This window comes from Nannobrachium achirus (assembly GCF_963921795.1).
Source record: "Nannobrachium achirus genome assembly, chromosome: 16".
Lineage (NCBI taxonomy): Eukaryota > Metazoa > Chordata > Actinopteri > Myctophiformes > Myctophidae > Nannobrachium > Nannobrachium achirus.
In genome coordinates, this window is record NC_137823.1 from 58830034 (window position 1) to 58843135 (window position 13102).

General features: G+C 45.2%; 1 protein-coding gene across 1 annotated transcript; it reads left to right on the forward strand.

The window, feature by feature from the left end:
• Positions 1-12380, forward strand: slc22a2 (solute carrier family 22 member 2; the record flags this gene model as incomplete). The annotated part of the gene is made up of 10 exons (XM_080745166.1): positions 1-402; positions 2154-2257; positions 5065-5219; positions 5895-6063; positions 8019-8133; positions 8497-8603; positions 9280-9494; positions 10145-10253; positions 10869-10981; positions 12277-12380. 10 exons carry the CDS (start codon positions 1-3, stop codon positions 12378-12380), a joined length of 1593 nt encoding a protein of 530 aa, XP_080601292.1.
• Between the last annotated feature and the right edge of the window lie 722 nt (positions 12381-13102).

The window sequence follows — 13102 nt, forward strand, 5'->3', positions numbered from 1 at the left end:
ATGACCACGTTCGATGACATCCTGGAGGAGGCCGGAAAGTTCGGCCGCTGCCAGAAGCGCATCTTCCTCCTGCTGTGCATGGTCTCCATGCCCTGGGCGGGCGTGTACGTTGGCATCGTGTTCCAGGGCTTCACCCCGGAGCACTGGTGCCGTGACCCGGCCGTGGCGGACATGAGGCAGAGCTGTGGCTGGAGCCTGGCGGACTCACGCAGGCTCACCGTCCCCCTGGTCAACACCTCTGGAGAGCTGCTCCACAGCACCTGTGAGCAGTACGACCTGGACTGGAACGCCACCGGACTCACCTGCGACACGCAGAAGATGGACCTGAGCAGAGCACCCATGGCTTCCTGCAAGAACGGCTGGGAGTACGACTATGAAGGAAGGGAGTCATTTGTCACCGAGGTGAGGACGTGTGAGCTTTAATTGTTCTTCATTCCAATTTGGTGGACTTTTTCTGCTTATTTTCTGCTATATCCACAAAATATTGCATGACTAGGTAGAGTGGCTTGGAGTATCTACGTACGCACCAATGGCTTTAACTCCTGATACTTCCATCACAATACGGATCAAGACAGGGCTGTCTAATGTTTTCCCTTTTACTTGCCAGAGCTACACTGTAGATCAGACCTAAGCATTGTGCGGCCAGGGATCATATGCGGCACTTTGGTTCACTCTGACTGGCCCTTGTAGGGTTAATGGCAAATTACAAAATAATCACATTTTTAATTTTACCTCATGCATGGACTAAAGTTGCATTTATTTTATTTTTACGTTTTTTTATTCACGTACATATGGACTCAATGTGTACATCAGCATGTGTGCGTGATCATGGGATGGTGTTTTCTGCTGGTGTTTCAGTCCGAGCGTATCAAAGGGTGCGTTCGGAAATGCGCACCGGGTGTGCTCAGTGTAGTGAGTGAGTGCCTAAACCTAACCCTAACCTCAGTAAAACTATGCCTAACCCTAACCCTAACCTTAACCTCAGTAAAACTATGCCTAAACCTAACCATAACCCCTAACCCTAACCACACCCGGTGCGCATTTATGAACGCACCCTTTGATACACTCTGACTGAATCACCAGCAGAAAACACTCACCCGCGTGATCATTGGATGTTCTCTCAATAACAAGCAGGTGGTCAGACTGGTCACAAGTCAAGATGACCTGACTTACCTTACCCATCAAAAATGGTTAAAGTGACTAAAAAAAGAAAAGTCGATGATGAATGCCGGGTTTTCATCAAAAAAACTGAAGTCGGAGGTAAAGCCGTGTGTTTAGTTTGTGGGGAGCAAACCTTGCGGGGAGCACTGCCTTATGGCCCGGCCCCCCACAATATTGTTCATGTGGCCCCATGGAAAAGATAATTGCCCACCCCTGCTGTAGATTATTAGCAGGGATTATGATTTTTTTCCCCCTGTATGCGTGTCTGTGTGCCCGTCTGACTGTGTATCTGTGAGCTGCTAATCTCGGGCTCCGCTGGTCAAATCAGAGTGAAACTTTGGACAAACTCTCCCAGCAAGCAAAGGAAGAACCTCCCCCCCATTCTTTTCAAATCCACCTCATGGTGGTGCTATAACAGATCGCTTCATGCTTTGGCCTTTATGGTCATCATTTTATTCCCCCTCTATTCCTTGGATCAAGACACAACTCCCATATAGAGCCCAGCCATTTGTGCCTTTGTGTTTTCTTCAAAACACAGTTTTTGCTATTACTCTTACATACTTTTTTTTTTTTTTTTTTTTACTCATACAAATCAGTACACATTCTAGACTAGAGTATGTTTTTCTTACAAAACACACTACCTTGGCAGGAGGAAATATAAGTACTGGTAAGATGAATAATACCCTGGGTGGTGCCTGGTGGTTTGGCCAGTTAGTCCACAGACAATACTCTATGCTCCTAATAAATGTTCAAATCCAACCCCAATCTTCTCTCTGCCCTTGGTTTCCTGTCTCTACATTCTCCTTGGTTACATTTACAGTACACTGATATTTCATATTACATACAGAATATCCTCTACATGTTTTGTTCCTGGCACACGTTACAGTATGTGTGTGTTCCTTGTTTAACCTGGTGTGTGTGTTCCTAGTTTAACCTGGTGTGTGTGTGTGTGTGTGTGTGTTCCTAGTTTAACCTGGTGTGTGTGTTCCTAGTTTAACCTGGTGTGTGCAGACGGCTGGTGGGTGGACATGTTCCAGGCCACTCTCAATGTGGGCTTCCTAGTTGGCAGCGTCGCTATTGGTTACCTGGCTGACAGGTAGGACCAGGATTGGTTTCTATCTTTATTTGTCTGTTCCTCCACTTTTGACTTTTTTTTTTTTTTTTTTTTTAAACAATATGTTTATTTTCTTTTTTAGACATACAAAGAAACATATACAGTACAATAAAATCAAAGTTCAGACAAAACAAAACAAAACAAAAAAACACCCGAAGAACACAAAACAATCATGACACAAAGAGCACATACAACACATCAACATCCCGATACATAAACCACAAGGCCAGCCAAATGACCGTAGAGAGAAAAAAAATCCAAAAGAAAAAGCAACTACCCTACTCCTGGTTCCTCCATCAGATAGGAAAGATTGTTTCCCTTGACATACTGAATAAAATTCCCCCATATTTGGGACAAACCAGATGATTCAGACCTATGAGCATCCCAAACCTTTCCTGAATTAGGGCTGTCACAATTATTACATAATCGTCTAATCGCAATTATTTGAGGTAATCGCAATTATTTTGCATAATCGTCATAATCGTTTCCATGTTGAGAAATGTTAATATGGTTTCAAACACTTTCAAAAGGTATGTCTATTTCCACTATCAATGTTCGATTTTAAGTATAAAGTCAAATATGTCAGTAAGTTCTTTGTTGCGACCGTAGGGAGCTACTTACTGTAGAAACCTCCCACCGGCTGTCCGTGGCTGAGTCAGTCAGTCAGTGAGTCAGTCACACTTTTGCCCTGCTCATATCTCCACAACCGTTGCCCCCATCCATGCCAAATTTTGCACACACACTCCTTGACTGCCAAACTACAACCTCCAAGGACCCCCGGAGCCCCAGGGACCCCCAGGTCCCTGGGGGACCCCCAGATGTAAAAAATGACCAAATGTGCTCACACGTCACACTTTTTCCCTGCTTATATCTCCGCACCCGTTGACCCGATCCATGCCAGATTTTACACACACACTCCTTGCCTGCCAAACTACAACCTCCAAGGACCCCCGGAGCCCCAGGGACCCCCAGGTCCCCAGGTCCCTGGGGGACCCCCAGATGTAAAAAATGACCAAATGTGCAAAAATGACCAAATGACCACCCCAACGGGGCTGCTCACGGGGAATTCCCGGGGACCACCGACTCCTGGTGCTCCAGAACGGATGCAAAAGTGGTGGCGCCCCCAGTGGAGGACCCCCTGCCACTGCAGCGCACATAAAATGCCGTAACTCGGGCTAGGAGCGTCCGGGAGAGCCGGGGCCGGTACCTATTCGTCCGCCAAGGCAACGCGGAGACCCCACCCCTCATTTCTCACATGGCCCTATTGTAGCGCCACCTTCAGGCCGATTTTAAAACACATTTTTGGACACTGCTCCTACAGTTTTTGCCCTAAAATCACGAATATCACTACACAGCATGTCTACACTCATGTCATCAACATGGATCAGGAAGATTTTGGAAAAACAAATTTTTGCCCTATTTGTGGAGTTAAGCCACCTACGGTCGCTTATCTCCCGATTAGGGAGTCTTACTGGTATATATATTTAACTTCAAAGCCTAAAAGCCAAACAGAAATGTAATTGTCAACGATAAAAACACAAATCGTTAATCGCAATTATTTGAGGGACAATTAATCGTCGTGTAAAATGTCATAACTTCCTTATTTCGCAGCACTATTATTGATCACCTGGACATGAAATCTGTCAAACAATTTCTGGCTTAAAGGAGTAGTTCACCCCCAAAATGACTTTTTTTTCTATTGATTACTCATGCCATGGAGAGTAGAGTTCAATAAGATGTTTTGGTTTTTGTCACATTCCTAAGACAAAAATTTGATTTCAGTAAATTTACCCCCATTGATTCCGGATGGTGACCCGTTTCGAAACGGGTCACCATCCGAAATGAATGGGGGTAAATTTATTGCGACCGTAGGGAGCTACTTACTGTAGAAACCTCCACAGGCTGTCCGTGGGTCAGTCAGTCCGTCCGTCCGTCACACTTTTGCCCTGCTCATATCTCCACAACCGTTGCCCCCATCCATGCCAAATTTTGCACACACACTCCTTGACTGCCAAACTACAACCTCCAAGGACCCCCGGAGCCCCAGGGACCCCCAGGTCCCTGGGGGACCCCCAGATGTAAATGACCAAATGTGCTCACGCGTCACACGTCACACTTTTTCCCTGCTTATATCTCCGCACCCGTTGACCCGATCCATGCCAGATTTTACACACACACACACACACACACACACACACACACTCCTTGCCTGCCAAACTACAACCTCCAAGGACCCCCGGAGCCCCAGGGACCCCGGGACCCCCAGATGTAAAAAATGACCAAATGTGCAAAAATGACCAAATGACCACCCCAACGGGGCTGCTCACGGGGAATTCCCGGGGACCACCGACTCCTGGTGCTCCAGAACGGATGCAAAAGTGGTGGCGCCCCCAGTGGAGGACCCCTGCCACTGCAGCGCACATAAAATGCCGTAACTTTTTTTACAACACATTTTTGGACACTGCTCCTACAGTTTTTGCCCTAAAATCACGAATATCACTACACAGCATGTCTACACTCATGTCATCAACATGGATCAGGAAGATTTTGGAAAAACACATTTTTGCCCTATTTGTGGAGATAAGCCACCTACGGTCGCTTATCTCCCGATTAGGGAGTCTTACTGGTAGTTATCACATTTATGTCTTAGGAATGTGACAAAAAACTAAAAATATTATTGAACTCTACTCTCCATGGCATGAGTAATCAATAGAAAAAAAGTCATTTTGGGGGTGAACTACTCCTTTAACAAAAAACCAAAAATAATACTGTTGCATCTATGTCTGCAGGTTCGGCAGAAAGTTGAGTTTCCTGATGTCCAACCTGTTCAACGGTATAACAGGCATCATGGTGGCCTTGGCTCCCAACTACGTGACCCTCCTGGTGTTCAGAGCGCTCTACGGCTTCGGCGTCAAAGGAGGCTGGGTGGCCGGATACGTGCTGAGTAAACACACTGTTTTCATATGTTCATCAACCTAGAGCAGGGGATGGTTCAGCTGAGTAGTTGAACTCCAGGTAGACAGAGTGACATACATAATTGGTTCTCAAAGTGGGGTCTGGGGACCCCAGGGTTCCTTGAGGGAGCTAAATGATAGTTAGGAACCAAATGGACCCCCGGGTATATAACTCGGAGAGTGTACAAATGGAACCAAATGGACCAGTTCTTTGTACACTAATTAGAGTCGATTTGGGGGTCCTTGACATGAAAAGGTTGACACACAAACAGACAGAACCAGGGGTGTTGTTGGCCGGATTATTCATGAAGCTTTCCCGGGAAGAGAAAGATCCTGTGATTGGCCGCTAGTTGCGCTGTTTTCCCCCCGCGAGGTACCAAAAAGATCTTTTCTCCACTGGACCCCATTCATTTTCCTCTTTGATTTTCTAACTCTCTCTCTCTCTCGGTCTAGTCACAGAGTTAGTTGGGGTGGAGTACAGACTTAAGCCTCTATCAGAGTCCAGGGTGAAGAGCTATTCACTTCACCGCGTTGTAGTTTCCTAGCTATCACCTAGGCTTTGTTATACATTTTTAGGTGATAGCTAGAAAACTACACCGCGGTGAAGTGAATAGCTCTTCACCCTGGACTCTGATAGAGGCTTAACTCTCTCTCTCTCTGTCTAGTCACAGAGTTAGTTGGGGTGGAGTACAGACGGACGGTGGGCATCCTGTACCAGATGTTCTTCAGCGTTGGTATCCTCCTCCTCCCTCTCCTGGCCTACTTCATCACTGACTGGCGTTGGCTGAACGTAGCCATCACTGCACCCTACTTTGTCTTCCTGACGTACTACTGGTGAGCAAACACCTTCTTTTTTGAAAGACAATATAGTGACCTGCTGTAAACTGATCATTCTAAAACAGCTAGTTCCATTCCTTGATTCTGATTGGCTGGTTTCCCTTTAATTACTGTGGTATATGAGACAATAATCCACACCTTGAAGCAGTTTATATCAAACCCAGGTGCGTTATTTCTTTCCACAGTGTTCCACAGTGCACCAATTATCTGCACCTGTGTTGTTGGCAAAAAAGCTGGGAACTACTTTCTTGTAGCTGGGAAGGGAACTACTTTCTTGCAGACATTGTGAATCTTTTGTGAAATAGAACAGTTTTAATTGGTACATATCTATGATTTTCCATGTTGCCATATTGTAACCGTTTTAGAAAAGCAATAAGCCACGCGAGGCATGTGGTTACCTGTATAACGGCCTCTCAGCAGTTATAAAATACCAGGTAACCACATGCCTTGCGTGGCTTATTGCTTCAATAGTGAAATCACAAAAAATAGTGTATTGATTATTCAGATTATTTTAGGTCTCAGAGAGTGAAAAAAGGGGGTCCTATGACGATGTGTGTGTGTGTGTGTGTGTGTGTGTGTGCGCGCGTGCGTGCGTGCGTGCGTGCGTGTGTGTGTGTGTGTGTGTGTGTGTGTTTGTGTGTGTGTTAGAGCTGGGATCGGGCCCATTTTTTCTGTCCGAGCCGACAGTTTTCTGTCCGACCCGAGTCGACGTCCGAGCATTTATGATGAAAAAGCGTCCGACCCGAGCCGAGGCCCGAACCTTATGTTTTCAACGCTTTTTCGCCTCGTTTCTTTTTCTTTGAGGAAGCCACTGATTTACACTCACTAGCAAACGTGTTATAATGTGCAGTGAGTGCATGCAGCGTGCCTGTTTGTTACCCTTAATAATGTTAAGCCACATTGTGGCTTGTGAAAGTGTTTTAGATAATTACATATTAAAGTAGGCTAAGTTGCACTAAGTAGCGCAGTATAACGTGCACTGCGCGTCTGGTGACTCTGGTCTGACTGCAGTCAGTGACTCGCTGCAGTCACACACTTAAAATCCTCTTTTACAAACTGTTAATAAAGTATTCACAGTATAGACTATAATAAAGTATAGTCTTACCAGCATAGACAAATCTGACATCTGCTTTTAATATCCAGCGTCCACAAACTCCAGTCCACGTAACAGCGGCCTTGGCCGTATTTCTTAATCAAAAACTATTATTAATCCAACCATTATGGTTTATAGGTTTTAGGCTTAGGCTACATTCAACATCGGACTTTTTAATTATGTCTGCGTTGACAACTACGTTGAAATGCGTCCATACCGCTGATTCCCTCTTTCGTTTTCAATTGCTTTAAACTTTCCCGTAGACAAGTTAACTTTTATCTCGGCTGGCGGCAACATTATCTCTCACTCATTCGCTTTTTCTTCTCGTGTGTATCTGTTTGTTTGTTTGTTCTCTGTCACATATGACACTCCTTCCTTTTCCCCATGAACATGTGCATGGTTGTCAAGACAACGCACTGAGCGTAGTCTCGTGCAGTGCACCAAAGACAAGGAAATAGCACACACAGAGACGATAGTTGTATCGTTTTACACTTTATTTTCTATGAATCAAAATTATGTCCGACCCGAATCGACGTCCGACAATTAATTGTGAAAATGCGTCCGACCCGAGCCCGAGCCCGTCGGGCTTGTCGGGTCCCGTCGGATTTCGGTCGGGTATCCCAGCTCTAGTGTGTGTGTGTGTGTGTGTGTGTGTGTGTGTGTGTGTGTGTGTGTGTGTGTGTGTGTGTGTGTGTGTGTGTGTGTGTGTGTGTGCGTATGTGTGTGGTTGGGCGGGCGACAGACAGACAGACAGACAGACAGACAGACAGACAGACAGAGTTCCTTATATTTCTAACCTTCAATCTTCAGTCTGCAAGGTTCATGCAGTATTTTAGCGCTGCTAAATGTTGTCCCACAGGTTCATCCCAGAGTCTCCCAGGTGGCTTCTCTCTCAGAACCAGGTTGATAAAGCTGTGAGGATCACTGAGGACATGGCCAGGGAGAACAAGAAGACCCTCTCCAAGGACATTGAGGTTGAGGACATACCAGTAGTTCCTCCAAACATTAATCATCCTGTCTGTCACTAAACCTCATGCCAGTTCAAACACAGGCACGGTTTCTTTGTCCACACGAGGAGTTTGCTAACACAATATTGTGTCAGCTTTCTCAAAAGCAACTGAAGTCACTGGTGAATGAAAAGGGCAAAAAGTTGACCATAATTATATAATACAATATTCACTACAGTCATTCTGATTAAACACCTTCACACCTATTAGCTATTTAATAGGCTAATGATTTTCAAGAGGCAAAAGCGGTCAGCTATCAATTACAGAAAATAGACCAAAATAGACACAAAAAAACCATACCCTAAACAAGTAATGCTTTTGTGCTTCCAGAATATGTCAGACGATAACGCAGAGGGGGATTCCTCCAGAGCCTCCTTCATGGACCTGATCAGAACTCCCAAAATGAGAAAACACACCTTCATTCTCAGTTTCAACTGGTGAGCGTTTCTGTCCGAGGTCCCACCATTTTCAATATTGAAGCGATTATGAGTACAAGAACGATTGTGATTATCTCAAATAACTGCGATCAGGGGTGTCGCACCAAATGCTGGGCCCTGGGTACAAGGATTCACTGTGGGCCCCATCTTCATAGGGGGAACTGGGAACGCATTATTAAGCATTATTTTGTGCTTTAACTATTACAAAATAGCAGATATACAAGCTCACAGCACGGCACAGAGTGCCGCGCCGCGAGCTTGTAAAACTGCTATTTTTGAATATTTCAAATCATTCTAAGGTTTTTTGAAAAGACTATGTTTCTATGTCAGTGGTTCTCAAACTGTTTCATGTGAAGGACCCCCAAAATGATATGTATTTGGCCTCGGAGCCCCATCTCAAAATATGTAGTTCCAGGGACCCCCCTGAAGCAAAATTTGAGTTACAAATGTTCACTTAAAAAATACATAATTATATTCAAAGATTTGCACACATTTTCACGACTTTTCAAAAATAGCAGATCTACAAGCTCGCTATGAGCCTGTAAATCTGCTATTTTTCAATAGCTAAAGTATAAAATAATTCCAGGCCACATTGGGCCCTAGTAACTCAGTCCCACATCCCCCCCTTGTGACGCCCCTGACTGCGATCCGCTCCTCCTCTCCGCACCTCCTCCAGGTTCACCAGTGCTGTGGTGTACCAGGGCCTGATCATGAGACTGGGCATCCTCGGGGGTAACGTCTACGTAGACTTCCTGATCGCAGGGCTGGTGGAGTTCCCCGCTGCTTTCCTCATCCTCTTCACCATCGAGCGCATCGGACGCCGTCTTCCCTTTGCCACGGCCAACTTCGTAGCCGGAGCCGCCTGCTTCATCATCATATTAATTCCCGAAGGTGAGCCTAAAGATCAGATAAGATGGATCACGAAGAAGCTTTCCATTCATCTCACAAACCTGTGACATGCCAAAAACCCTTGGCGCTTTGGGATTTTATTTTTAGACAAGAAACCAAGGATAGAAAGAGGTAAAGACAACACAGGTCTCAGTCCAGAATCAACAAGTGTCAACAATTTTCTGAATTCTCTGGAAAGCAGCCTAGAAGAAGGGTCTTCAATAGGGGGTCCGGGACCCCTAGGGGGTCCTCAGAGTTACTATAGGGGGTCCTCCAAATAATAGAAAATATGTCTCCTTTTTTATATTAACGACTTCAACCCTAGTGTCCTTATTCTGAGAAAGAGTTTAGTGTAGAGGGGGAAAAGAGCAGACTAAGTATAGAGTGAAAGGTCAACTTTATTAAGCATTGACAGTTCAAGTGGTTAAATATCTGAAAACACAAATTGTCATGAAACAATGAAACTATATGGAATCTATGAAAAGGTTGTGTGGGTCCCTGCTTCATCTCTCTTTCAACTAAGGGGTCCTTGGCCTGAAAAAGTTGAAGACCCCAGGCCTAGAAGCTAATCAGTGCAGATCGGATGCATCTATAGGGGCAACAACATCCTACTTTTTTTTACAAACCCACCTCTCTCTCTGTTTGCTCATCAGATATGTTCTGGTTCAAGACAGCAGTGGCCTGCATCGGCCGGCTGGGGATCACAATGACCTTTGAGATGGTGGTGTTTGTCAACACTGAACTCTACCCCACCTTCATCAGGTGAGAGACGTACTGTATAGATGTGAACGTGGGCATCGTCCTTGCAGAGTTCGGATATCATCACTGTCTGGCCAAAACCTCTTAACTCCATTTATGAGGTTTTTAATTTTTTGGGCATAAATCAGGGATATTGAACAACCTTTACATCTGAGTGTTGTTTGAAATAATATTGAACCAATGGAAAGTAGTAAAAAGTGCTTGGGACAAAACCTCCTAACTCCACACTTTCTGCCAAGCCAGCTAACTCCACCCAATCGACCCTTTTTTTCATAAATATGTGCTATTGAAGACCCTTTACGTCTGTGTGTTGGTTAAAATAATATTGAACCAATGAAAAGTAGTAAAAAGCCCTTCGGTCAAAACCTCTTAACTCCACTTGAGCTCATTTTCCCCGAAAATGAACATTTTGGAGTTAGGAGGTTTCGGCCAGACAGCAGAGATATGAGGGTAACAATCAATGCTGGATGATTAATTGTGTTTATCACTTACCGATAGCGCTATGCCCCCCCTATCAAAACATATAACTATAATGCAATCTTGAAAGCATGTATGTATGTATGTATGCGGTAATTAAAATGAACCAATGAAACATCTCAACTCTTTTCTTTGATCCAGGAACTTTGGCGTGTCCGTGTGCTCCACTCTGTGTGACGTGGGAGGGATCGTAGCTCCCTTCATGCTCTACAGGCTGGCAGTCATCTGGCTGGATCTCCCACTCATCATCTTTGGTGGGTTCCATCATGAGACCATGTGGTCTACAGGGTTCCATCATGAGACCATGTGGTCTACAGTATGTGAGGGGTTCCATCATGAGACCATGTGGTCTACAGTATGGAGGGTTCCATCATGAGACCATGTGGTCTACAGTATGGAGGGTTCCATCATGAGACCATGTGGTCTACAGTATGTGAGGGTTCCATCATGAGACCATGTGGTCTACAGTATGTGAGGGGTTCCATCATGAGACCATGTGGTCTACAGTATGTGAGGGGTTCCATCATGAGACCATGTGGTCTACAGTATGTGAGGGTTCCATCATGAGACCATGTGGTCTACAGTATGTGAGGGGTTCCATCATGAGACCATGTGGTCTACAGTATGTGAGGGTTCCATCATGAGACCATGTGGTCTACAGTATGTGAGGGGTTCCATCATGAGACCATGTGGTCTACAGTATGTGAGGGGTTCCATCATGAGACCATGTGGTCTACAGTATGTGAGGGGTTCCATCATGAGACCATGTGGTCTACAGTATGTGAGGGGTTCCATCATGAGACCATGTGGTCTACAGTATGTGAGGGTTCCATCATGAGACCATGTGGTCTACAGTATGTGAGGGTTCCATCATGAGACCATGTGGTCTACAGTATGTGAGGGGTTCCATCATGAGACCATGTGGTCTACAGTATGTGAGGGTTCCATCATGAGACCATGTGGTCTACAGGGTTCCATCATGAGACCATGTGGTCTACAGGGTTCCATCATGAGACCATGTGGTCTACAGGGTTCCATCATGAGACCATGTGGTCTACAGCAGTGGTTCTCAACCTGTGTGTCGGGACCCCCAGGGGGGTCCCCAAATTATTTTGGGGGGTCCCCAGATGATTAACTTAATGTGCAACATTGTTTTCTCACTCAACTGTAAACAAACCAACATAAAGTTTAAGTGTATAGAGGGTATCTGCACATTTCTAAAGTGACAATTTAAGGACTTTTTAATACCTCTAAAATAACAAATTAAACATTGGCCAAATTGTCAAATATTAAGAGGCTGAAATTGTGAAAATAGACAATCTACATGCTCGCAACGCAAGGCGTTGTGACCATGTAGATCTGCTATTTTCACAATTTCAATAGAACCGTGTTAAATGTAATGCCTCAACTCTTAGTACTCGTTGGGGTGGTGGGGTCCCCAGTTAAAATAGGATAATTTTGGAGGTCGCAGCCTGAAAAGTTTGAGAACCACTATGGTATAACAAACTAGGAGTTAATGCAATGCAAATAACTGTTTGTGTTTGTGCAGGTTCCCTGGCCATCCTGGCAGGAGGGATGGTGCTGCTGCTTCCTGAAACCAGAGGAGTCCCACTGCCCGACACCATCGACGACATTGAGAACCCTGAGAGGTAAAGTACCAAGCATAGTAATACACAAAGACCGCAGGTCTACACTAGAAACGGAGGGGAGAGAGATTTCATTCCGTTTGGTCCGTTTGTTGTCCGTTCTTTCTCCCTGTCCGTGGGACAACACCCAACCGATGTATTAACTGATTTAATGCCAGGGGCCACAAGGTGCCGCTAGAGTGCCAGACATTCTCCCATAAGCCTTCACTATCACATCCGGGTATCCAGGCAGAACTGGCTTGGCTTTTTACTGCAATGAGTGTTATGAGAGTGAACCGGAGGAAGTTAGCTAACAGTTAGCTATCGGCTTCTTTATTTTTTAGAAGCCCGATCTGAAGCTATTTAGCCGCAAAAAAACGTTGTCGCTGCCCTGGGAACACAGTTCAGAGAAAAAGGTCTCTAAAGATGTGAGTTTGTATTGGAGTCGGCGGCGGCGGCGTTACCCGATTACGGGCCGATGTAAACAGAATCGCGGCCCGGGGGCCAGTAGTGAGGAAAATAACTTTTCCTCTGTAAAAGAAGAGTGGAAAAATGTCGTTCTTCAACGTCTGTAAATATCAGCCATACCTCTAATGGTACAAACATGGAAAGCTCCGTGAACAGCGTTCTCATCAAGAGCCCATGGTAATGTGAAACGGCAGTGAGCCTCGATGGAGTCTAGCCTAACATGTTGAAAAAGACCCCATCATAGTTTCCTTTTTATGTAAACATTGTCTACATAAGACGGAA